Source organism: Nyctereutes procyonoides, unplaced genomic scaffold, assembly GCF_905146905.1.
Source record: "Nyctereutes procyonoides isolate TBG_1078 unplaced genomic scaffold, NYPRO_anot_genome, whole genome shotgun sequence".
In the NCBI taxonomy this organism is placed as follows: domain Eukaryota; kingdom Metazoa; phylum Chordata; class Mammalia; order Carnivora; family Canidae; genus Nyctereutes; species Nyctereutes procyonoides.
The window spans coordinates 9,647,423-9,675,253 of record NW_026575036.1 but is presented as its reverse complement, the minus strand read 5'-3'; the positions used below and the strand labels follow the sequence as shown (position 1 = coordinate 9,675,253).

Below are 27,831 nucleotides of genomic sequence, written 5' to 3'. Positions count from 1 at the left end.
TGATTTTGTCCCCTGAAATTTGTAGAGTGAATTTTTAGAGTAGACCTCCCTCTACTCTTTATGACAGAAAGCATCATTGCCTTTTGCTAATTCTTTTTCCCAAGTCCCAGGAACTGAGAAAATTTGTGAGTTTCCTTTCCTCTAGATAATATTTGGTAAGATTCAGAAGAGAAATTCTGCAAGTTAGTTATGTAATTATTCATAATGATTACAGCAATAGACTTTGTTCATAATAGTGATGCCAAAATGGAGCTGAGCTCTCTGGGGCTCTGAAGTCAATCTCAAAGTTAGCGTCTCTGGGGACAGTTAGAAATTCTGTCTTCCTCAAGCACAGTCATAGGCACTACCTATTGGTAGAGATACGGAATACGTAAGTTTTGAGAACTCAGCTGCCTTTAATATATTCTATGACTTTCTTTTTTATTTTATTTTTTTAAGATTTTATTTATTTTTTTGACAGAGAGAAAGAGAGAGAACAAGCATGGGGAATGGCAGGCAGAGGGAAAGGGAGAATCAGGATCCTTGCTGAGCAGAGAGCCCGACATGGGGCTCTATCTCAGGACCCTGGGATCATGACCCAAGCTGAAGGCAGATGCTTAACAGACTGAGCCACTCAGGTGCCCTGTGACTTTCTTGAAGTGTAGTGCTGCTGGCAGGGTAACAATCTTGGTTGACGATGACCTTCTTCATTTGGAAACAGCATTTTTGGTGTGTAGGAGGGACACTTTGGGAGAGTTTACATATAACAGTGAGGGAGAACTGTGGGAGCCTCCTCTCAACATTGGAGGGGAAAAAAGAAGGCAGCCATAGCCAGATCATTCTCATACTCTTCTGGGGATGTTAATTCCCTAATTCCTTTTTCACTTTTATCTTCTCTTAAAGTGCTTCATACCCCCTTCTTTCTTCCTCTGTTGCTAACATTGAGTAAGGGCTAGGTAGGGCTAGGTAGGGAGAAATAGATGGGGGCTACATAATCAGCTCACGGAAATCTCAGAAATGCTGAGGCCTAATGAAATTAGAGATAAGGGAACATAACCAGACCACCCCGTTTGTCTTAAACATCAGAGACCAGATATTCAAAGAGGAATAATCATGGTACAATCAGTGGTAACATAAAAAAGATTTAACTTCCCTGGTCAGTTTTTCTTTTCTTTTCTTTTCTTTTCTTTTCTTTTCTTTTCTTTTCTTTTCTTTTCTTTTCTTTTCTTTCTTTTCTTTCTTTTCTTTTCTTTTTTTTTCTTTTTTTTCTTTTCTTTTCTTTTTTTCCTGGTCAGTTTTCTATAAAAGACCATAAAAGCCCTCAGTGGTAACCCACTCAGGACCCCCCTTACTCTATACAGCTTTATTTCTGTTCTCACCTTCACTTAATAAACTATCATTTCACCTTTTTGTGTCTGTAAGATTCATATTCATTCTTGACTCCATGAGACAAGAACTCTGCAACCCTACAACATTTTTGGCGTATTGGACAGGAAAATCACCACTTCATTTATCAGAAGATGAGCAATGTGGACTCTGTCTTTATGTTCTGAGAGACTTATCTCCCCTGCTTAGCCCTCTTCTCTTGTAAACACTGGGTACCTGTTGGTCCTGTAAGACTGACTAGCGTGGCCACTGGTCTTGAAGACTCAAGTGACAGGCTTCAGGGAATGACTCTGGCAATCCTTTTTCCTTTTTTTTTTTTTTTTAAGATTTATTTATTTATTCATGAGAGAGAGAGGCAGAGACATAGGCAGGAAGATAAGAAGGCTCCCTCCAGGGACCCTGATATGGGACTCCATCCCTGGACCCGAGATCATGCCCTGAGCCAAAGGCAGGGCATTTGGCTCATTTCGTCAACCAGGCGTCACTTAATCCCTCTTCCTTGTAGGAAGGGAATGTTGGTCTAGTCCTAACCAGCTCACTCAACCTCTGATTTCATACTTTTGTTTTCAAATGGCTTCTCTTTTTCTCTGGGAACTCTATGTTTGTACCAGGGCCTCGTCTACTGATAGGTCATCAACTATATATGAGAGAGGATGCTTGCGCACTTTACTGCCAAAAATAAGCCAAACATTTAATTAGGCTTCTTACCAGAGCCTTGGGTATAAACAAAATGAATGAGGGTTCCATATAAGATCTCTGAAGATATACATGACAAAATATTCCTTGACTAATTTCAGGCCTTATCCAGTGAGCACACCTAAGGACTGGTCACCCAGCGCTCTGAGCCTGCCCCTGGATACCATAAATGACCATGGGCTTTCTGAGACACATAAAAGGATAGAGTCTGGCCCTGCAGGTCACAGCCCAGGGAAGCCTTCTCCACAAGCAGCACATACCTGCCCATATGTAGTCTCAAGAGGCTACTAAAAGTTCAATCTAGATTCCTTATAAAAGTCCCAGCAAAGCAGATTTTAAAAGATCTATATGGCTAATTGCTATTCTTGCTGAGCTTATGTAAGTAATTAGCCAAGTTTGTTAAAATTGGACTTGTCTTGCAAACAAATTAGTCCTGATTTGGCTCTCTGTGGTTAAAAATGAGGCTTATAGAGAAAAATTATGTTTCAATAACCCACTTTTGTAGATGTTAAATTCCAGTTCTCGTTGTCTTTAAATATTTATTGTTTGCCTAAACTAGACAACTTGAGATCAGCTTCCAAAAATTGCCCCCAAAATTCATGTATAGACAGTCTTTGTGCCTGTTGCTCTATGGGCCATTCAAAAGGATCTCTCAACCTCTTCTGAAGATAATTCCACTTGTTTCTATGAACCAATTGAAGATCTCCAATTCTTAATAAGGGCAAGTAATCCACTATGAAGGTAATCCATACATAAACCTTAACCATTACATGGACTGTAATCCAGGCCACCTGGACCTTGAAATGTACTATCTTAACATATGAAGTTATTAATGTCACTCCAAGGATGCCCTGAGTCTTACTTATTGGTCTGATTGTTCCATACCAGTAGGTCCAACAGTATGGAAAAAAGGAAGACATATTTTCCAACAAAGGGCTATGAGTTTTCCTCATTTCACTAATTTAACTGCCCAATTAAAGAGGCAAAATAAACTTTTTCATACAATTAACTTTTGGTACTTTACTAGACACTGGCAAATAGAGACTTGTCCTCCCTGCCTCCCGATTGTGACGACAATGTCATCCTCATGTCTGAAGGAGAAACCATAGCTTTTGTCTCTATCATCCTAGGAATTCCAGGCATGACAACAGGTTTACAACAGGAAATAAGTGAAAACAGTCTGTCTTCTTAGCCAAACCTCAAATGACATGTCACCGGCATTAGATGCACTCAACCAAGAATTAAGTGAAGCCAGCGTGGGACTTTTCCAGAACCAGGCCACTATTGACTATCTACTATTGCTACATCATTTGGGGTATAAGCAGTTTCCTCACAAGTGTTTTCACATTGGAGGAGATAACTCCTGCAAGGTGTCTCATAAAATAGAGAACATCCATGATCAACTAAGTAAGGTCAGGACGTCTGCTGGTCTATTTAACAAAATTGGTGACTGGGGATCTTATCTAAGGGATGTGATCATAATTTGGGGCCTAATACTTGTTTTATGCTTATTTTTTTTCATGTGCTCATGCGTGTACCCTTTGCTGTTCCATCATAACCCCCCTGAAGCCATACTGCAGGACCAGACCAACCCCTGAATAGATTCTAACTGCCACATAGCCCGCAGCCAGGAAGCAGCCAGACCCTTTCCTTAAAGGCAGTTAGGGTTACTGATTGCAGGGAGGCAGAATGTGTAAGGGACAGGCAGGGGGTGGGTAGGTAGGGAAAGATAGGTAGGGGGCTATGTGATCAGGCTCACAGAAATCCCAGAAATGCTGAAGCCCAATGAAACCAGAGATAAGGGAGCATAACCAGACCATCTGGTTTGTCTTAAACATCAGAGACCAGATATTTAAAGGAGAAATAATCATGGTGCTCTCAGTGGTGACATCAAGAAGATTTAAGTTCCCGGGCAGCCCCGGTGGCGCAGTGGTTTAGCGCCTCCTGCAGCCCGGGGTTTGATCCTGGGGACCCTGGATAGAGTCCCACCACGGGCTCCCTGCATGGAGCCTGCTTCTCCTTCTGCCTGTGCCTCTGTCCCCCCCCCCCCGTGTCTCTATGAATAAATAAATAAAATCTTAAAAAAAAAAAAAAAGCTTTAAGTTCCCTAATCAGTTTTCTACAAAGACTGACTATAAAAACTCTCAGTGGCAACCCACTCTGGACACCTCTCACTCTAGAGAGCCTTCTTTCTGTTCTCACCCTCACTTAATAAACTATCATTCATCCTTGTGTGTCCCTGAGATTCATTCTTGACTCCATGAGACAAGAACTCTGCAACCCTATAACAACATCATCAAGAATCCTTATGAAATTGTTGACAGGCATGCTCTAGGACTTACACATTAATTCATTCAGGTCTATTGCCCTATTATGTTCTTTTCTCTTTCTCATGAAACTTAGCACTTGCTACTTGATTAAAAAAAAAATAACATTTTTAGTGGCACCTGGGTGGCTCAGTGGTTGCGTGTCTGCCTCTGGCTCAGGTTGTGAGTGATCCCAGGGTCCTGGAATCAATAAAGTCCCACATCAGGCTCCAGGCAGGGAGCCTGTTTCTTCCTCTGCCAATGTCTCTGCCTCTCTCTGTGTCTCTCATGAATAAATAAATAAAATCTTTAAAAAAATAACATTTTTATGGAGATATAATTCATGTATTATACAAATAATCTATTTAAAGGGTATAATGCATTGGTTTTTATATGTTCAGAGTTGTGCAACCATTACCACAATCAATTTTAGAACATTTTAATCACCCCAAAAAGAACTCCTGTACCCATTAGCAATCACTCCCCACTCCCCCATCTCCCTAGATTGGCAATTTTACCATCCATTTTCTGTCTCTATGAATCTTTGTATTCTAGACATTTCAGAAAAATGGAATCACACAGCATGTGGTCATTTGTAACTTTCTTATTTCCTGTAATGTTTTCAAGGTTAATTCAAGTACCTAAGCAGCTACCAGTAATTCTTTTGTTGCCAAATAATATTTCGTTGTATAAATACACTCATCATTGCATGGGCATTTGGCTACCTGAATTAGTGTTTATTTTCTGTTTCCCACACTAAAATAAGAACATTTTTGTTGTTTACCACTTTATGCCTAGAATCTTGCCTGTGATAATCTGATATGTAATAAGAGATCAATAACTTTGTTGAATGATTTAATCATTCATTCAGCTAGCCAACATTTGTTAAGCACCCCCCTACACACATTTCACACTGGGATCTGTCTTCAAGAATCTCATAATCTGGGGCATCTGGGGGGCTCAGTGGTTGAGCATCTGCCTTTGGTTCAGGTAGTGATCCTGATGTCCTGGAATCCGGTTGGTCCCACATCGGGCTCCCCAGGGGGAGCCTGCTTCTCCCCTTCCCTATGTCTCTGCCTCTATTTCTCATGAATAAATAAATAAAATCTTTTTTTTTTTTTTTTTAAAGAATCTCATGGGGATCCCTGGGTGGCTCAGCGTTTAGTGCCTGCCTTTGGCCCAGGGCGCGATCCTGGAGTCCCGGGATCGAGTCCCGTGTCGGGCTCCCGGCATGGAGCCTGCTTCTCCCTCGGCCCGTGTCTCTACCTCTCGATCTCTCTATGTATATCATGAATAAATAAATAAAATCTTTAAAAAAATAAAAAAAAGAATCTCATAATCTCATGAAGTGCCATCTGTGCAAATAATGCAAAGAGAATGGATTTTTAAACAGCGTAAGGACAAAGCACACCCATACACAAAAGGCTCAGGTTGGCTTGACAGACTCAGTGAGACCTTCCTAGAAAAGACTTCATCTGAGATGAACAAAAACAGGAGGGTCCCAGAGGGGGTGATCAACCAGGAGGGCATTTAAGCAAAAGTTCAGGTGCCTGACCTGATCATCTGGTCTGGAAAAGTAACAGCGCTGGAGCTCTTGTGAAACGGGGAGGCATCCCACAGAGCATGAACCGGGCCAGCAAGCAATGTTCAAATCAGAATTCTATATGCTCAAGGCAAAGGATTAAGGATTTTTTTTTTTTCCAGATTCAGAAGAAACTGGCAAAAAACGGAGGTATCTGAGGGTGGGCTGTGGCACTGAAACAAAGGGTGGGAGAAACAGATTGGCAAACGCAAACACCAGACACACGTCCTCTACGTTTAAACTTTTCTGCTTTTGATGATGGGAATCCACTGTATGATTTTGAACAGGACGTGCGGGAAAGTTCCTCCGGGGGAGTGGGAAGTGAGGCGGGCTGGCGGCCGGCGGGGGAGGGAGCGGCGACGGTGATGGGTTCCCTCCTTCTCCTTGGCATCGCCACGCTCGCCGTCCGGAACTAGGGCGGAACACGTGGAAACGCGTTGGAAACAGCGGCACCCCCCGGAGCGCGGCGCGGGGCCAGACTCGACCCTGCGGGGCGCGCTGGGGAAACCCCGCCGCGGGGCTCTTCCTGCTGATGCAACCTGCCCGCGGGCCCGCGACCTCCGCCGCCGCCGCCGCCCAGGCTGCAGGCCCGCCCGCCCGCCCGTTCGCCCGCCACGTGGAGCAGCAGCCGCGGACGCCCCCCGCCGCCCCCCCCCGCCGCCCCCCCCCCGCCGCCGCCGCCGCCCGCGCTCCGGGCCCCGCACCACCGCCGGGGACGCACCGCGCTGCCCGCCGCGCGCCCCCCGCCACCATGAAGGTAACAAAGACGCGCCTGCGATTCCGCGGAGACACGGGGGCACTGGTGTGTGTTATCCAGACCTTCCATTCCTTCCTTCCTTCCTTCCTTTTTTTTTTTTTTTTTTTAAAGATTTTATGTATTTATTCATGAGAAAGAGAGACACAGAGGGAGAAGCCAGGCTCCATGCTGGGACTCGATCCGGGGTCCCCAGGATCCCGCCCTGGGCCGAAGGGAGGCGCTAAACCGCTGAGCCACCCGGGCTGCCCTTGCAATCATCATCATCATCATCATCTTCTTTTTTTTAAGATTGATTGATTGATTCACGATAGAGAGAGAGAGAGAGAGAGAGAGAGAGAGAGAGAGAGAGAGACTCCATGCGGGGAGCCCGACGTGGGACTCGATCCCCGGACTCCGGGATCACGCCCTGGGCCGAGGGCAGGCGCTAAACCGCTGAGCCACTTGGGCTGCCCATTGACATTCTTTTTTATTTAAGATTATATTTATTTATTCATAAGAGACAGAGACACAGGCAGAGGGAGAAGCAGGCTCCATGCAGGGAGCCCGACGTGGGACTCGATCCCGGGACTCCAGGATCACGCCCTGGGCCGAGGGCAGGCGCTCAACCGCTGAGCCACCCAGGGATTCCCCTCATCTTCTAATTGGTCTTCCTACTTATTTTCTTGTCTTTTTTTCCCCCTGAAGATTTTTATTTATTCGTAAGAGACACAGAAAGAGAGGCAGAGACGCAGGCAGAGGGAGAAGCAGGCTCCATGCAGGGAGCCCGACGCGGGACTCGATCCCGGGTCTCCAGGATCCCGCCCTGGGCCGAAGGCGGCGCTAAACCGCCGGGCCACCCGGGCTGCCCTCCTTTGCAAACTTGCTCACAGGATGTGCCCTCCTCGGGCTTTTTCACAGCTGCGTTTGTAAACGGGACATGAAAGGCTGCTCGCAGCCCCCCTCCCTCCCCCCTACCTGTTTTGAAGTTTGGAAAGGAAGAGGAAGGTTTTTTTTTTTTTTTTCTTTTTCCAATTGCTACGATGCACGGGAGGTGGGGGGTTGGGGGGGGGACCAGGTCTTGGGGGGGGCGTTCCTGGCTGTAAACAGGGCTTTCCTGGCGGGTGTGCGAAACGAGGGAGGGATGTCGGTAATGCAGAACCGGGGTGACGGTGGGAGAGGGAGGGGAGACTGCCTCAGCGCTCTTAAAAGCAGAAGGCTGATCTTTGGCTTGTGGAAATTCAAAGCTTCTATGAGTTACAAATCATATTAGCCCAAGGGCATTCTCTTATTAAACTGTATGAGCCGCCTTAATGGTTTTCATTCTTATGCTAATCAATGATAATTAGCCTAGCTGCCTATTACTTCTGATGATTTAGGTGTAGGGAAAAAACAGTCTTCCTGCTCTTACTCATTGGAAGACTTCAATTACGTTAAAAACTGAAGAGCAGCTTTTTTTTTTTTTTTTTTTAAAGGAAAGTAAAGGATGGGCAGGTAGGCCTGCCACCTAAATATCTTGGGAGGAAGAGCTATGCAAACTGAACTTTTAGGAGACATAAACCCACGTTTCAGCATTCTGAAGGAGGAAGATTGAAGGTTCCAACCTCACTTACCCGCAACCCATCCCAATCCACGATTTCACTTACCAGAAATAATATGTAAACGGTGCCAAACAAAAATTTCTACTAAGATTAGTCAGGAATTGAGTGGAAACCCTCTTTTGTGTTAAAACGAGATCACGCTGCTGCAGTGAAAAATTTAGCACCCTGTATTTCCATAGTCAGATATTCTATTTCTGCCCTGCTCATTGCTAATTTCAACTGAAATATACACTTCCATCGAGTATAGGGTTAGTGAGTACAAAGAGAATTATGAGATTAAACACTTTTGCCTTTCCAGCTTTTCCCTATACTATGTGGAGTTATTGATTATGCATTTTTGTTAATTCATGGATGCTTTAACGTAAGTCCAAATACCCCAATCCCTTTTGCAAAGTACTTTTATAACCCGGGAAACTAGAAGATATCTTCAGGTAGTCTCATATCTCTTTTCTGATGTTTTGCTGAGATTAGGAAAGAAAAGGTTGATTTCTAGGCATGAACTAAGAAGTACACGGAGTTCCTTTAAGTTTGTTGTTTTTATTTCAAAAAGATCTGTACCTTCCTTTCACCTAGGTATTGCTGCTCTGATTATTATTATTTTTTGAATGTTCTTTGCACATGGCATCATGAGAGGCTCTGTCCTTGGCATGTTTTCCAGGCATGGCTCTTTTCCCCAGGACCTTATATTTTTAGATGGACACATACAGCATAGGCAACCGAATAAGAAAACTAGCATATACATTGAATAGAATGTGTATGAGAATTGTAAGTACATATTATGATTTACTAAATTAAGGTGGAGATTTAAAAGAGCTGCATATCTAAAGGGGTAGAGACAGGAGAAGTCATTGTCAGTGATGTGAAGGAAGTGAGAGGGTTTGACTGGCAGCAGGGGTGGAAAGGGCCATTTGTCTGTGTGCAGGGGGTAGGACCTGGGGCCTAGCAGGGAGAAGAGGTTTGTTTTTCAGACACAGAATGGGGCCCCTCAGGCAAGGCTCAGGGATGCATAGCTAGTGCAGCAGGCCTAACAAAAGGATACGGGTAGAAACTGGTGGTGAGAAAAAAAGGACAAAGGGAGGAAAAAAAGACAAGAATTTAATTTGGGCTTATATTTCATTTAGTGAGTTTCCATAATAAATCATTTCATTTGATTTTAGAACTACAGAGAGAGCGGCGCCTGGGTGGCTCAGTTGGTTAAGCTCTGCCTTTGGCTCAAGTCATGATCCCAGGATTCTGGGATCCAGCCCTGCATCAGGCTCTGCTGAGTGGGGAATCTTGCTTCCCCCTCTCCCCACCTCTTACTCTCTCTTGAATAAATAAATAGAAATCTTAAAAAGAAAAAAAAAAAACTACAGAGAGAAAGGAAGGAAAATTTTCCATTTGTATGCAAGAATTTCTCTTGCCCAATCAGCTCATTGAACCCTGAGAAGGTCTAATGATTTGAAACGGTTTAAAATCTTATAAAAGAAAGTTGAAAACAGTCATTTGATCATTATAGAGATTTACACTAAGAATGAAAAAGAAGCTGTGATTTCCTTCAGTAGCTGTGTATTTCTCCATTGTTTTCATAATTTTGTTTTTTCAGAGATTGTCCTGTGTCTGACACCTCTCAACAATAACCAGTCCAAATAATTATTATGCCAAAGAGCCATAATTTTGGCATGGCATATTCAACTTCCCTCAGGGTCCTTATTTCAAATGTCAAGATATAAACCAGCAAAGTGAACAGCTTAGTAGTACTGTTATTAACATGAGAGGTCTGGGCTTATGAGTAAACTATTTCTGTCCGTCAATGAAAACTTGTTTCTAAACTGGCTGTCTTGAGTGTTTGGGTTGGTTATATCTTTTGGGATTTTGTTTTGTCTGCTTCTTTGAAGGACCTCCTCTCAGTGGGTGGAGGAAGATGGAAGTTAAGAGCTTTCTCTTTTTCCCTTTAGGCTTGGCAACCACAATTCCTATAAATAACAGATCCCCTTATGCCGAAGGGGATTTGGTTACCATATAATGGAGAGAATCTAGGACCTTGCATGATACTTTATCCCAGGCATCCTCTACTTTCAGTATGATACTGTCATTCTTTCTGAGTACAAGGGGAAACTGGTCTGCTCACTTTACAGTTGTAAATGTGGGCAGTCTTCGTGTTGCAACTTCATTCCCTCAACAGCTGTACAAATGCTCCAAACATTTAACATGACATATGGTAGACATTCCTACTGATTGGTTTCCTGAACCTCTGTAGCCCATTTGTAATACATGTCAGTGCCCATTCTAACACCTCTGTCATTAGATTCTGCATAAATCAACTGAGATATAAATGTGAGGTGCAACTCAGGTTTTGAAAATATTTCAAAAGTAAGCATTTGGGGGGGTGGGGAGGAATCCCTGGGTGGCTCAGCGGTTTAGCACCTGCCTTTGGCCCGGGGCGCGATCCTGGAGTCTTGGGATCAAGTCCCGCATCGGGCTCCTGGCATGGAGCCTGCTTCTCCCTCTGCCTGTGTCTCTGCTTCTCTCGCTTTCTCTGTGTCTATCATGAATAAAAAAAAAAAAAAAATCTTAAAAAGAAAGTAAGCATTCGGGATGCTCTGATTTACAAATATTACTTTGCAAATATTTGTGGACATTTTAATCATAAGATCTGGTCTGATTCACAATGGCAGTGGTGAATGCAAAGTCAAAAGCAGAGTGCTAATTGCACCAATGCTTCTAATTAGTCCTCTCAAATCCACAAGCTAAATAATATTACATCTATAAATTGAGGGTTTTTATTTCAAAAAAGAAGTTAGAAATTACATCACCATATTAATGCAGCACAGCCCATCACATAAACATTTTCCCTTGTCATATTGGCTGTGCCTTTTTTATGAGAAAAGTTACTTTGCAAAAACATTTCTCTTGTGTTCAGTGATTAATGGGTGAGAGAAAAAGATACTCATGTTTCAAAAATAAGATAAAAAATCAAGAGAGGGAAAAGGGAAGACAAGTTAAAAAAATAGAGGAAATTATATTGCTACAAGCAATAATCCAGAGAGGTTGTACTGAAAAACACATGATTCTTTGTAATTGCAAAACTGTCGAATACTTATAAAATCCAGCTAGTTCCCTTCATACTTGTCATATAGTTCATCTAAAAAGAACCAATTTATTAATTATTTTGATATGTAGATCTGAATATTTGATCAATTGTATTTATAGTCTATCCTAGTCTGAGAAATGTTTTTACTATTTTAATTATAGGTGGTTAGTGGCCTTAGGAAATGGTAAGAAGCCTAGGATGTAATTAGAACGTTCAAATTCTATCTGACTCCTTATAAGTCTAGATAGAAGGAGCACCTGTTGGGATGTTCAAGGCCAAACATGCCACAGATATCTCTTACATGACCTACAAAGATCTCAACACAGTTTGGGCATGAGGCCAAGGATGGATTTGCACAGGGTGATCACTCAGCAGTTGTTAGCATTCCACCAATACATTAAAGGGTGATTTTGTCCAGTATATTTTATTTTAGCTGATTCAGGTTCAAAGATACATTGTTTTGATCTTAGTGCTAGATGGTAGCTCAGGAATCTGAAATTACAATAAATGTTAACTTGAATTTTGAAGATAAAAAGTAGAGTTAAAATGGAGCTATAAAGTTTATGGTGGAAACAATGCATTCCTTAGGGATTCCATGGTTTTCTTTTTCTTTTTCTCTCTTTTTTAAAGATTTTATTTATTTACTTGAGAGAGAGAGTGAAGTGCAGGCAGGGAGAGCGGCAGAGGGAGAGGGAGAAGCAGGCTCTCCACTGGTCAGGGAGGCTGACATGGGTCTGGATCCTAGACCCTGGAATCACGACCTGAGCTGAAAGCAGACGTTTAACCGACCGAGCCACCCAGGTGCCCTAATTGTATGGTTTTCAATGTTGTGAATGTTTTATATACTTGCAGGGTTAGTGCTGGTGTTTATAGAAGAAATACATTGAAGTTTGAAGAAGGTCTTCTTTGCTTACCTAAGATAATGATGCTTTATATTTCTAAATGCCATATAAATTACATATTGAATTGTAACCTCAAAACATTTGTATGAGGAAAGCATTAGAGCTATTATTAACCCCATTTTACAGATAAGGAAAATAAAGATCAGAATACTAGAATTGTTTAAGATCACAAATAACAGAGCATAATAGAAACTAGATATTTTGAGTCCTAGTCCAACATGGTATCCCCTTTACCAGGGTTCTGGAATCACTTGTGTCCAATATCATGTTGTAAATATTATGAAAAGTATAAACAAGGGCACCTGGGTGGTTCAGTGGTTGAGCATCTGCCTTTGGCTCAAGTCATGGTGCCGGGGTCGTGGGATTGAGTCCCGTATCGGGATCTCGGAGGGAGCCTGCTTCTCCCTCTGCCTATGTCTCTGCCTCTGTGTGTGTCTCTCATGAATAAATAAATAAAATCTTTAAAAAAATTAAGTATAAACAATCTCCAGCAAAATGTTCAAGCATACATAGGTATAACATTTTGCATCTCAGTTATTTGTTATTAAAACCTGGACAGTAGAGTTCGTATAGCATGGGAGACTAATGGAAGATACAGAAATGATCTACTTATTTAGAGCAGTAGAGAGCTATTGGCTCTTACCTCTGTAATCAACTGAAGTATAAAAATATATAAAGGATCCACCCTGTCCTTTGAATATTGAAAAACTCCAAATAATCTCCTGGCTTTAGCTCAAACAGAAAGGCAGTTTCCTTGTTGTTGTTGTTTTTTTTAAGCAGCATGTGAATTATCCTTTTTTTCTTTATGTTTTATCTCATAAAGATTTAAGGTATACAGTGTAGGAGAGGAATAAAAACTTATCCCCCATATCCTCTTATGTTCTGTGCCTGGAGTCATGCAAATTAGACTGATACAAGATAGATTAATGAGAGAAGAACCAGTTTATTACCTCATGCAGTGTACATGCACATGAGAAATATGGTGAGGAGTCACTCAAAGGGTGATCAGGACTTGTGCTGATCAGATTTAGTAACTGAACAGAGAATGATAACCTGGTAGAAAAGTAACAAGGATAAGGGCACAGGTTTTAGGCTTCCGAGTGAATCAGACCGTGTGCAGAGAACGGAAGCGTCAGGAAGGTTTCTTTCCACATCTCTTGTCTCCATTCTTGTTAGTTCAAAGTAATCCTTATGCCAAAGTGGCATAGTTTGGGGTGGCATATTTTGATCCTATACTATTCACAGAATAGAACTGGATTTACAGAATCTTCACCCTGATAATCTTTGATCTCAGTCTAGTTTTGAAGTGTGTGCATGGTTGTTTGGGGTTAATACATAATTTTTAAATAAGATTTTATTTATTTATGAGAGAGAGAGAGAGAGGCAGAGACACAGGCAGAGGGAGAAGCAGGCTCCATGCAGGGAGCCCGACATGGGACTCGATTCCGGGTCTCCAGGATCACGCCCCGGGCCGAAGGTGGTGCTAAACTGCTGGGCCACCTGGGCTGCCCGATACACAATTTTTTAGTGGAATTTAATAGTTTTGGATGCCTCATTTTCCCATTTCTTAGATTTAATTCTCTACGTGTAGTGCCTGTCAAAGAGGCAGGCCTACAAGGCCATGTTCCTACCAGGTGACCCTACCTTAGCCACAGCTGATTGTAGCAAAGGTGGATATTTAATCCAATGTCAACCATCTTTTACTTCTTTCTTATTCTCTTGTCCCCCATATTCGATGAGATATCATATCCTGTGGATTCTATTTTCTCCATATCTATATGTTTTCTCTTTCCCATTGCTAATGGACTGATTTATGCTCTCATTGCTTCTTGCTTGAATTATTTCAGGTTTCTCAGCTGGTCTCAAGCTCAATTTCCTAAGGTACTATTTTAATAATATCATTCCCTCCCTCAAAATATGTCTATGCCTTCCCTATTGTCTACTGAATGCAGCTGTAGTGCATGAGGTCTTTTTCTAATCTCCCATAACCTTTCCGTCTGTGCATTCCTCTAGTCATAAGCTGTACCTTGGAATGAGCTCTTACATTTCCACATATTTGTTCCTAACCTCCTTTGCCCCATTTATACCTCTCCCCATGTGGTTCACTCCCTAAGCACGTTTTGAGAACAGTGACTATTTTCACAGTGAAATGAATTTAGGTACAAGGTGGAAAGGTACGAATAGAGTTATATTTTGAAGTTAGGATATAAGATACTGATTATGTCCTGCAATCTCTCTGCACTCACCTTTCCTTTCCTCTGGCCTGAACCTTGTACCATCATTGGTGCTTTAGAGATATTAGCTGAGTTAAATCATCTACTATTTCTAGGCTTCATAGGTCAGATTGGTTTAATACCTCTTCCTTTTCAAACAGCAGCTACATCTTTCCATATCTGGATTTATTTAGGGTCAATGCTTTGGCTGACCTCCAAAAGATAAAGGTTTATAAAAACATAGAAAACAGTAAGTATTTTCATGTTTTAATGCCTATTGCCAAAGTCATTTTATATAGAGCTATTTACTGATTGATTTTTTACAGAATGTAAAAAAGACTATAAGCATAAACATATAATAAATATTTCTGAGAAAATTCATCGCATTATGAACTGAAAACCACAAAGTTCCTAACAAATAAACCCAGCAGTGCCACTCTGCTAAATCACTACTGTTTTCATATTTAGGCAGTTTATAATGGGAAACTCCGGTCATATCTCAAGGAACTGACTTAGAATATAGAACAGTCATGTGTCTGGGAATGTTAACCAATTCCAATACTGTTTAACATGTTTTTTTTTTTTCTGTTGTTGCAAACAATGCAGTTTTTAAGCAATCTAATTAATGCATAAACTGACAAACAAATCCAACAAAAGAGGCACTTAGAGGCAGTGTTCATTGAATACTGGAATTTTGAAAGAAAAAATCTATTAGGTCATTTTCGGCATTTACTTCTGCTAAAGGATTGTTCTTTCGAGTTTATTTTTCTAGCATTCAATTCTGTTTCACTTAAATACCTCAACAACCAAGACTTTTCAAATCTTCTGTGGAAGGTCTGCCACTTAGTATATTTGCTGTTTAAAGTTTCCTGATCATCAACTTATTTCGTTTTCCTTTCAGTTATATACATCAACCATTTATGCTTGGCTGTGCTGACTCATTAGTCACAAGTCTTTATGCTTTCTAAAAAAATATAACATTATGAGCATTTTCATTACTTGGTCTTAAAGTACAATGTTATTTTTAAAAAATATCTATGTATTTGAGAGAGAGAGCGAAAGAGAGCGAGAGAGTACGTGAACGCCTGTGCATACACCAACGTAGAAGGGGTGGGCTGAGCCCAGCATGGGGCTCCATTCACAAGACCCTGAGATCATGACCTGAGCAGAATAGGACACTCAACTGACTAAGCAGCCCAGGTGCTCCATAATGTACAATGTTATTAACTAAACTGACATTTTGTTTTTCAGTAACATTTGAGCAAATTTTCTATCAGTAATGTCAGTAATTCCATGAATATGTAGCTAGAGGACGTCAATGACATCCTTTCATGCGTGCCTTTCCTGCATGCCTCTTAACATTAACGTCATTCCTGCTGTCAACCAGGCACCTTATTTCCTCTTGACCAATGTTCTGAGAACATTATTTACAGTAGCCCATCGGTCTACCACTTACTGTAAAGGACAGTACTTCGAAGCTGGGAATGAGGGGTCTTTTGCAACCATATGAACTTAATTACACGAGATAGGTGTGTTTTTTTTTAGGGTGATATTATCAGTTATTATGACTAACCCATTTATTTTTAATATCAGTTTAAAATATTATTTCTAATATTTAGTATTTGAAATAATACAGCTCAGAGATCAATAATTCTTTTTTAAAGATTTTATTTATTTATTCATGAGAGACACACACACAGCAGTAGAGACATAGGCAGAGAGACAAGCAGGCTCCATGCAAGGAGCCCAACATGGGACTTGATCCTGGGACTCCAGGATCATGCCCTGGGCCAAAGGCAGGCACTAAACTGCTGAGCCACCCAGGGATCCCTGAGATCAATCATTCTTTGTTTATAAGATCACACTATTGGTATCTTAAATTCAAGTTAAATTTATTACACACCATAACTGATATATGTTACATTTATTTCTTATTTACTTATTTAGTTGACAACAAATATGAACAATGACAACAAAATAAAAAAAAAACCAATATCCTTTTCAACCCTAAGTCAGTTTAATTTAGCTTAAGTTATCTATTTAAGCTAATTATAGAAATTAAATATTTAATTTAGCTTAAATTACTTATTTAAATTACTTATTTAAGCTAAATTAAATAGTATAATTAAGTTGTTTAGGATTGAAATATTTGGTTAATATGTTAATATATTTATATGATATGTTTTAGGACTTACGTGATTCACTAGCCTAATTGAGAGTCTTAAGTAATTTTGGTATAACAAGGAAAATAAGAACTCCATCCTTTCTATTAAGGAAAAATTTTTCAGCAAATACAGAGGAAAAATATGTTCTTACTTTTAAAATAATGTAATGACCCATCCTTTGGAGTAAGTATAATCAAAATATTTTACTAAAGGAGAGATCATTAAATTAAAAGTAAGATCAGGAGTGCTGGGTGGCTCAGTCAATAGGTGTCTGACTCTTGATTTCAGCTCGGGCCATGATCTCAGTGTTGTGGGATTGAACCCTGCATCAGGCTTCATGCTTAGTGCAGTTTGCCCAAGATTTTCTCCCTTTCCTTCCCCGCCTCCCCTCCCCACTGCATATATGCTTCCTCCCTCCCCCTCTCTCTCTCAGAAAAAAAAAAAAAGGAAAAGAAAAGTAAGATCATATTTTCCTCTATATTTTCTGGAAAACTTATTTTATTCTATTTACATTCAATTAGTTAACATATAGTGTATTATTAGTTTCAGAGGTAGAGTTCAGTAATTCAGCAGTTGTATATAACACCCAGTGCTCATTACATCATGTACCCACATGAGATAGATTTAATAGTTTGACATCATTGTTGTTAATACTTAGTTTAATTGGAAGTGCCTTGTATTTACTTATAAATGTGTGAAATGATGTATAAACAAGAGTATTTATTGCAGGACTGTTTGTAACAACGAAAGATTAGAACTCACCCACATACTCATCAGGTGTGAAAAAGAAGGAGGTAAAAAAACAGTGGAGAGAATAATCAGTAGGCTCTCTAAATATACTAGGAAAATCTCCATCAGACTTTTTGCTGTACATTTTTATGTATTGTTTGATTTTTGACACATAGGTTTATTATATTCAAAATTTAAAGAAAAAAAAAGAAATGGAAATGCCTTATAGTGAGTGAACTTAGCTTGACTCTAAAGCCATTGTCTAGAAAACCTGAAATTTTGGGAAATTCAGAAATACCCATTGGGTAATTCAGCACAATTTGTATAAGACCAAGGATATATATCATGACAAAATTTCTAAACTATTGTATTTAATTTTAACTAACTGAAAATGATCTATTGAGAAGGCAGGTTAAACATAATGTGTAAACCAAACTGCAGTAATTATTATATTAAGAGTATACAAACCCTTCTTCAAATCTAAAATTTTATATTATAATAGTGACTAGCAAACAATGATTGATTTGAGTTTCATTTGAGTTTCATTTGATTAGCTCTTACTAAGACCATCAGGCTTTGTACTAGGCAAATGGAAATAATTCAAGCATTATTTTTACTCTTGAGAAGTAACTATTCAGGGACAGAAATGTATAAAGAGCAAATGCAATAAAGTATAATAGTTGCCACAGTAGGAGTCTGCACAAGTTACGGTGGTGCATAACAAAGATTAGAGAAATCAGGAAAGACTTTATAGTGGAGGTGAAGTTTGAGCAGAATCATGGAAGAAGGCCAGATGAATATAGATAAGAGCATCGTAGGCACCAGTTTTATCCAACCTCAGACTTTTGAACATAGATTCAACCGCCCATGGCCTTACCATAGAAGACCATGAGGAAGCATATGTCTGGCCTCCCTTCCAGACCACTGGTAAACACAGACAGCCCTGAATATCCAACATCCTCTAGGGAATGAATTGTTGGACTCACAACATTGGCAACCTCACAACCAGTTAAATGCATCTGGTTACACCTTTTTCACAGGGCCTTCATGCACCTTCCCTCTCGATGCTCTGTGGTTTCTGTCTTGACTCAACACACACTGGAACTTCCCACCCAAATTTGTCCACAATACCTTTTGCAACTCAATATTAGCACATTTCTCGTCACCTTCCCTAAATATGTCCTGCTCCTCCTGGCCTTAGATGAGGTCACTTCCTTACCTTCCTCTACTGGATATTGCTCCTTTTCTCCACCTTCCTTTCTCAGAATTAGAGGTATGTTGATCTCCTTTTCTGTGCCCAATGCTGTTTCCATATCAGGCTCCTTCTGTAAAACCCCTCTCCGCTACTAATACCATCACTCTATGATACCCCATCTCTTCGTAACTATCATTGAAAGACAGCCTGGTCACTTTGCCCCCATTATCCATTGAAGATTTTAGCACCTGGTTCCTGCTTCTCTCTTCCAACCAAGTCTTATTTTCCTTTATTATTTCAAGGTGCATGGATGGCTCATTTTCCTTTCTGGTATCTCAGTCCCTTTAATTTTTCATCTCCCTTAACTGGCTACATTTTCCAGATGCTACCCCACACCTATGGCCATACCCTGGACTTTTGAGTCACACTAAATTATAAGTCCTGTAGGTTATTTTTTGGTTCAAGATATATCTGACATTTGTACGATTCTCTCCATCTTAGCTGCTGTGTGCCCAGTTCAAGTGACTGTCTTCTCTTCACTGAGTATAAATGTTTCTTGCTCATCTCCATCTCCCACTCTTAATCTGTTCTCCATGGAACAAAGTAATGACATCATTCATCTGCTTAAAAGAATTTCTAAACCCCTAACTGTTATGCTTCGGATAAAACCCAAAGTCTCTACTGTGCTCTAGAAGTCCCAGACAGATCTAGCTCCTTCCTTTTTGCAGCCTTACCTTGTTACTACTGTGTCCACCTCCCTTTATCCCACAAACTTTTTCTTCAGGGCCTTTGCACTTGCTGATCCCTCTACTCAGATAGTCTTCTTCTTAATCCTCACCTACCTAGCATCTTATCACCCTACCAGCCTCAGATTGAATGTTGCTACCTCAAAGAGACCCTCACTAACCCCCCTGTGATTCCCAGTCTTTCAGAGCACTAACTGCAATCTACAGTTATTCACTGGTGTGATTATCATTGTGGTTTTGGGATTTATGTTGGACTATCCCACTAGATCATACATTTCTTTTTTTTAAGGTTTTTTTTTTTTTAAGATTTTATTATTTATTCATGAGATACATACCGAGAGAGAGAGAGGCAGAGGGAGAAGCAGGCTCCATGCAGAGAGCCCGATGTGGGACAGGATCTTGGGTCTCCAGGATCATGCTCTGGGCTGAAGACGGCGCTAAACCACTGAGCCACCCAGGCTGCCCTGATCATATATTTCTTTTTTTTTTTTTTTTTTTTAATTTTTATTTATTCATGATAGTCACAGAGAGAGAGAGAGAGGCAGAGACACAGGCAGAGGGAGAAGCAGGCTCCATGCACTGGGAGCCCGACGTGGGATTTGATCCCGGGTCTCCAGGATCGCGCCCTGGGCCAAAGGCAGGCGCCAAACCGCTGCGCCACCCAGGGATCCCTGAGCATATATTTCTTGAGGGCAGGGAACATATTGCTTTTTACTACAATGCAGCTGTCTTCCAATGCCTGGCCCATTATATATGAGTGTGATAGGCTGCATACTGGCCCCTCAAAGTTGTTCATGTCCTAATCCCCAGAAACAACTTATTATGAAAGAGATTTTGCAGATATGATTAAATTATGGATCTTGAGCTGGGGAGATTATCCTTGATCATCTGGGTGGGCCCAGTGTGATCACAAGGGTCTCTATAAGAGGAAGCAGGATGGTCATGGTCAGGAGATGTGATGATGAGCCCGGGTGACTCAGAGGTTTAGCGCCGCCTTCAGTCCAAGCTGTGATCCTGGTGACCCAGGATCAAGTCCCACGTTGGGTTCCGTGCATGGAGCCTGCTTCTCCCTCTGCCTGTGTCTCTGCCTCTCTCTCTCTTTCTGTATCTCTCATGAATAAATAAATAAAATCTTAAAAAAAAATAAAAAAGCAGAAGAGTGTGTGTGTAAGAGAGACAGAGAGAGAGTGAATAAGATTTGCATATTCTTCACTGCTTGCTTTGAAGATGGTGGAGGAAGGAATATAAGTGGCTTCTGTGGCTTCTAGAAGCTGGAAAAGCCCAGGAAATAAGTTCTCACCCTACAGCTTTCAGAATGAATGCAGCCCTGCTAACACCTTGACTTAGCACTTGTGACCTTTGAAGCCATAATAAATTTCTGTTCTTTGAAGCCACAGAATTTGCAGTAATTTGTTATAGCAGCAATAGGACATGAATACAGATTTTCGTACTTGGAAATGGGGTGCTGCTGTAACAAATACCTAAAAATGTAGAAGAGGTTTTGAATTGAGCATTGGGCAGAGACCTAAAGAACTCTGAGGAGCAGGATAGAAAAAGCCTCGCTTGCCTTGAAATGGACTGCTGGTAAAAATGTGTAAATTAAAGGTGCTGCTGGTGAGGACTTAGAAGGAGGTGAGGGATGTAGCAGAGAAAAGGTATAGGCCTGAGAGAATATCTAAAAAGTCACAGACTGTTGGTAGAAACATGGATGTTAAAAGCACTGCTGATAAGAGCTCAGAAAACATGGAAGAACATGTTCTTGGAAACCAGAGGAAAGGGGATGCTTGTTATACAGTGGAGAAAAGCTTAGTGGAACTGTGTATTACAGTTACGTGGAAAGCAGAACTTGTACGTGATAGACATTGGATATGTAGTTGAGATTTTGCAAGCAAAATACTGGCTTTCAAGCAAAATATTTACCTCCTTCTTTCCGTTTCCCTCATACTGATGACCTCAATAGTATAATGCAGTTATTGAACAGATATATGAAGAGTGCGCATTTATGTAAACATCAGGCATGGCTGAAGATCGTGAAGCCATGAAGATGAAGAGCTGGCAAAGTCATGGCCCTCATGGCCCTTGAAGAGAAAGGTCGTGTAGAGTGGTAGGTACAAGCACAGACTGGGGCCACACTGCAGGTGTGTGAGTCCTGGCTCTGCTCTTGAGTGACCTCTAGCAAATTATTTGTACCTCAGTTTCCCCATTTAAAAAATGGTGGTGGTAATAGTTTCTACCTCATAGAGATGCTGTGAGGATTACGTAAGATAGCGGTTATAAAGCACTTATAACAGTGCCTGATCCAAAGTAAGTTCTACATAAATAGTAACTAATATCATGATTTACTCTCATATAGTACCACATATTTTAATTAGTGGTGTAATAGGAAGAAAATGAAATGAAATGATATTAAAGTGACAGAGTTGAAGCTTGGACTAATTCATACTGGCTGGTCAGGGAAATTGTCACAGAGAAGATGAGCTCTGAGCCACGACCTGAGGACTACATACACATAAAAAACTATAGGGTGATCTGGAGGTAGAGTGTCCCATGTATAGTAGGTAACAACTAAGACTTACTGGCGTCTTAGACTTCTATTAGTTTTATATTAGACCTCTATGACCAATACTCTAATTTTAAATTTTTTTCTCTTGTGTTCAGTTTTTTGGGTCAGGGGATGATTTCATCAATGTTATATTACAATCCTTATTTCTAAAATTTTAGCCTTCATATTTCAAAAAGCTTTTAAGATTCTCTAATTATTCCTTTTTAAATTTTTAAAAAAGATTTATTAATTTTAGGGACTCAGTTGGTTAAGCGTTTGCTTTCAGCTCAGGTCATGATCCCAAGCTCATGGGATCCAGCCCCACATCGGACTCCCTGCTCAGCCAGGAGTCTGCTTCTCCCTCTCCCTCTGCATCTCCCTCCAGCTTGTGCTTTCTCTCTCTCAATCTCTATGAATAAAAATCTTTAAAAAAGAAAAGATTTACTTATTTTAGAGAGAGAGTGTGTGTGTGTGTGTGCACACACAGGGAAGAGGGGCAGAGGGAGAGTCTTAAGCAGACTCTGAGCTGACTGTGAAGTCTGATGTGGGGCTTGATCTCATGACTCTGAAATCATGACCTGAGCTGAAACCAAGACTCAGATTCTCTCTTTTTTTTTTTTAAGACTCAGATTCTTAACTGACTGTGCCACCCTGCCCTTTTAACTATTCCTTTTTAGTTTTTAAAAAATATTTTATTTATTTATTCATGAGAGACACAGAGAGAGGCAGAGGCATAGGCAGAGAGAGGAGCAGGCTCCATGCAGGGAGCCCAATGTGGGACTTGATCCTGGGACTCCAGGATCATGCCCTGGGCTGAAGGCAGGCACTCAACCACTGAGCCACCAGGCGACCCTTAATTATTCCTTTTAAAAACTAACATCATATTCTTGTTTAATGGTTGAAGTATCTTTCTTATATTTCTGAGAAAATTAATTAAGATATTTTCTTCTGTTCTCTACATTGCCTGTCCCCCACACCCACTTCTGTTTTTGTTTTTGTTTTGTTTTGTTTTTGGTGGAGGTTGGTGGGAAGGTTGCCTTTCATGTTAGTAGAATTTCCTCAAAAACCTGGTGACTTGTAGCCATCTATATTTAAGAATGAGGCATTAAAAGTCCTATAGGAAGCTCTGTGGCACACTTGGTGTCTTCTCTGGCACCAACAACATGGAAGTGATTAGGCCATTTCACTCGAGCACTCCCAAATAATCTTAAATCTAGGTATTTTCTCAGGGCGTTATGTAGTATTTGCAAGACGAATCATCCAATCTCTTAGGACTTCCTGCCAGTGTTCTACAGGCCCACCAGGGGTAGGGGACTAGAGGTTTCATTGTTTTCATCATGAAGTGGGTTTTTCACTTAATCCCCTGACAACAGTGTTTAGATTCCCTCAGATCTGGCTCTTCTGTGCTTATGTCTCCAGTGAATATACTTGACATTTCTTGCTGGAATCTGGAAGAGGTATTTACCCTGTGGTGCTGGGTGTAGAGACTGAGAGCTAGGTGTGTGTGAACCTCCTGTGAGTCGCACAGGATGTCAAAGGAGACAGTGACCTCCACTGAAGCTTCAGTGTTGAGCACAGAGCAACAAATACCTCCACATTCCAAACTGACGTGTTTGATATACCCAAAGAATTTTCTGAACAATAGCAAAATCAATTCAGCAACCCTTAACTCCTTACTTACCTCTAATTTATATTTAAGAGAAGGCTGCAGATTGAGCAGGCAAAGGGAGAAGAAGATTATTTGGGAAAAAAAAAATGTTGTTGGCCAAACAAGTGTGCTTGCCATTTCCCCTTCTTGACTCCAGAGGAAGGAAGGAGTGATTTTTCCATGTCTCTAACACAATACTCACCACACACTTTGTGAGGAAATTTGTGGGTTCCTTTGCCTTAAGGCTCTGAAGTGGAGCCTGGAGACTCTTGAGAGAACTGGGCTTGTGTTCCCTTGCCTATTGGTGTGGGGGAAAATACTAGGATCTGACTGTCCCCTAGGACAGTAGAAGCTGGTTGATGCTGCCTATGATGGGTGAGACAAGAGTTTGTCAGCCCCATGAGGGTTGTGCACTTTGAGGAAATGAGCAATATTGGAATCACCTAGGCAGGACCCTATCCAAGAAGACTGCTTGTGGGGGCAAGGGGAGCCCAGCTATCAGACGCTGTGCAGGGCATAATGCCAGAGCTGGAGCTGAAGTGGCATCATGAGAGGTGAGGCAGAGAGTGCGTCTTTGCAGTAGGGAACTAACTGTAGGGATGATGGAAGAAGGGTGTGTGAAGAATTTATAAATGTTCCATGATGCTTAAAAAAAAAAAAAAGGCAGCATTTGAGCATTTGCCTCCAGGGGGTGGGGGAGGGGAGGGAAATACCAGATTATAATGATCCTGGGTAAATAAGGCCTTTCCCATTTCCTCTCCTTCATGGTCCAAACATGATCCTGGGGGGACCCAGTATCGGCAGTTGGGGAGTGGAGAGGAAGTAGAACCGGGAAGGTGTGGGGGGAAAACAGACAGCCCCATTCCAGCTGGACCTATCCATCCCAAGCTTGCTGGGGGGTGGGGTGGGGCCACTGAGAGAGAAATAACTTTCAGTTGTAATATGACATGACTGTTTTCTTTCATATCCAGTTGGTCTTTGAAAACTTGAAAACAAGTCTGTGATGCTAATACTTACGATATCTAAAAGTGACTGGAAACACAATTGGGTCAGTCTGATCCTCTCGTTGGGGAGGTAGATTCAAAAGTAGTTTGAAGGGCAGGGGTGAGAGAAAAATAAGACTCTTCTGATTGGGATAACTCTCCCAAGTCAATGCTGTTCAATAAACGGTTGTACAGATTCTCATCAATCCTCCCTGCTTCCGCCACACCTTTTAAAATCCCTGGTGCCTCTCTTCTGAATATTTCCAAGATTCTGTGAGAGAAATTGGCTTTTCATTCATTTCTCCTTCTTTGGGTAGTGTGGTTCCAGTTCCTATGGAGTTAGTTATTTGTCCACAATCAACTTTTTGCCTTCCAGAACGTCAGTCATTGCCGTGGCCTTGTCTCTATTCTCTTTTCCCTGTGGATTCAGCTTTTAAAAAATATTGCTGTTTCAGTGAGTTTCTGGAAAGATGTGGAGAAGGCTCATATGTTTAGATTACCATGTTTAGCTGGAATCCCTGGCAAATATTTTAAGGAGAAATAATAACATTTTCCATGTTTCCAAGTACTGCTACTTAGCTTGTCTGTATAGATCATCTTGAACTCTTCTTTTTTTCCCCACAGCTGGATTTTTGGTTATTTTGTCATTATCAAAAAGATGAAGTTTAACTCAACTGAATGACTGTTGTTTCAGATAAAAATTTTGGGGATCCCTGGGTGGCTCAGCAGTTTGGCACTTGCCTTTGGCCCAGTATGGCTCCTGGCATGAGTCTGCTTCTCCCTCTGCCTGTCTTTCTCTCTCTGTGTGTCTCTCATGAATAAATAAATAAAATCTTAAAAAAAATTTTTTAGGAAGGGAATGAAGATTATAACAATTGAAATGCATTTGGAGATTTATATGGTTATTATATGGTTATTATTTTGTCTCACATTTTACCGATGAGCAAGTTTTTGTATATGTAACTATATTTTTTATATTTTATACATTGTATTTATATATTTTTATAAATTTTATATATAAATATTTATACAGAAACATACTATACCTTTGAATATAAATTATCTTGGTATGTGCTAGGTAGAAGAGGCCTACATGACCAGCCCTTAGGAGAACATAAAGCCCTTAGGCAGCTCAGTCTCAAATGTGCTTCCCCGGTAGGCAACACCTCCGATGTGTTGGCTCCACTTGTTGCTGGAGGAATGAAGTGCATCCTGTGTGACTCTGCTAGGAGAGGACTCTTGGATACTTGTGCCTCGCTTTCTCTGAACTTTGTCCCCTGTGCCTTTTCCCTTTGCTGATTTTGCTTCTCTTCTTTCTTAGCCTATAATAATTCATCACAGTAAACACTGAGTTGTGTGAGTCAGCAAATCATCAAACCTCCTCCAATTTTCTCATTTATAAAGTAGGGTTTATAGTAATAATATCTACCTTACAGTGTTATGAGAATAAAATGTGTGTGGAACTAAAGGCTTGATGGAGGATGCATCTGATAGTGGGTGGCTGTTATTATGGAGTATGTTAACTGTTCATATAAAGAACATCTTGTGTTTGTTGGTGTATGCACCTACCTGTCTTTTTGCAGGTAACACCTGACATATCTATTCCAATAGATTAGCTCTTAAATCATTGATGACTCATTTGATGTGAACAACAGGTTCACAAGCCAGTTTATAAGGACTCCTGGTTCTTTCACTACAATGTGCATACGTATGTGTTCGCTACCTAACAAGTATTAAATACTTTGGGACTTGTTTCCTGGTCCGAATGTGTCCCCACCTAAAAATCACATGCTGAATCCTCACCCACAGAGGGGATGGTATTGGGAAGTGATTAATCCTTCATGACTGGGATTAATGCCTTATCAGAGAATCTGTAGACAGATCCCTTGCCCTTTCCATCATGTGAGGACACTGAGAAGTCTGTAATGCAAAAAAGGGCCATCATCAGCCATGTTGGCTGTGATCCTGGATTTCCAAACTCTAGAACTGTAAGAAAGAAATTTCTGTTGTTTATAAGCTTCTGCTCTATATATTCTGTTATAGCAGCCTAGATGGACTAAGACGGTTTTCCTTTTTTTCCCTTCTCTTCATGCTTTCCCTGGATACGTACCTGGCAATCTGGAAACACATACCACGTTAATGGCAGAAGGTTACAGAAGTGAGGAAGGGGCATGGAGTGGATTTAGAGAGGAACTTCGCAGTGTCTCGGGTTGTGACTAATAGGAGCTATTAAAACAAAATGTACCAAAGATCCAGCATAAATCCATTCCCTCTACAACTATATTTCTTACAAAGTTTGTCCGTTGGCTGTCTTGAGGTGGAAGGAATGTTGCTGAATGTCTCATTAAATAATAGAAAGATCCCTAAGGTATGTGATATCTCTTAGGATCAAGAAAGCAAAGCACTGAGGATTCTCCCCAGCTGGTATGTAACATGCCTCAACACTACAAGCCCCAGACTGCATGAAAGCTGACTTTGACGAAAAGTACAAATCATACTCACCAAAGGCGAAATCCCAGGCAATATTGGTTTTGGGCTCTGTGGCTCCAAATTTAGAACAGTCTCCTATTGAAAGAGTCCTCCATCCTTGAGAACTGTCCATTCATGCTTACATATATAAAACATGACAGGGAGAGGGGGAGAAGGAGGGGGAGAGGGAGAGGGAGGGGAGACTGCAGGCTTTAGAGTGAAAATTGGCCTGCCCTCCCTTATCTGCCATCTGCCAACTGGGCAGTATGCAAAATTGCCCCATTCACTGTCTGCTCCTTTTTTTCTGTGTCAGGCCCCAGAGGGCTGGAATATGCTCCCCAAAGGGCATCCTTCTTCCAGTTCCTCCTGCTCCAACCGATTCTGTACATTCTCAGGAGCATGATATCACCTGTAACTTCTTGAATAAGGTCCAAAGTTTCCCCATTGCCCATAGAATAAACTATTGGCATATATGTTCTTTTCTTTTCTTTTTTATTTTTTGGCATATATGTTCTTTAATAATCCTCACAGTACCTCCCCAATTATTTCTCATTAATATCCTTTATTTCACCCAACTTCCTGGGACTAATCCATATTTACTTTTTTTTAAAAAGCTTTTATTTATTTATTCATGAGAGATACAGGGAGAAAGAGGCAGAGACACAGGCAGAGGGAGAAGCAGGCTCCATGCAGGGAGCCTGACGTGGGACTCTATCCTGGGTCTCTAGGATCATGTTCTGAGTCAAAGGCAGACACTCAAATATTGAGCCACCCAGGTGCCCTCCATACTTACTTTGTACTGCTCTCTGCTTTAAAGAGTTGTATGGTGATGCTGAATTGCAATTTAGACCTGCCCTACAATATTTTATATGGTCAGAAAAAA

General features: G+C 41.0%; 1 protein-coding gene across 1 annotated transcript in view; it reads left to right on the top strand.

The window, feature by feature from the left end:
• The first annotated feature begins 6,633 nt into the window (after positions 1 to 6,633).
• The window catches only part of BCAT1 (branched chain amino acid transaminase 1), a 107,318-nt gene continuing 86,120 nt past the window's right edge, over positions 6,634 to 27,831 (top strand). The window contains exon 1 of the mRNA XM_055318915.1: positions 6,634 to 6,706. Within this exon, the coding sequence (XP_055174890.1) occupies positions 6,701 to 6,706 (6 nt within the window). The 5' untranslated portion in view covers positions 6,634 to 6,700. The remainder of the gene's footprint in view (positions 6,707 to 27,831) is intronic.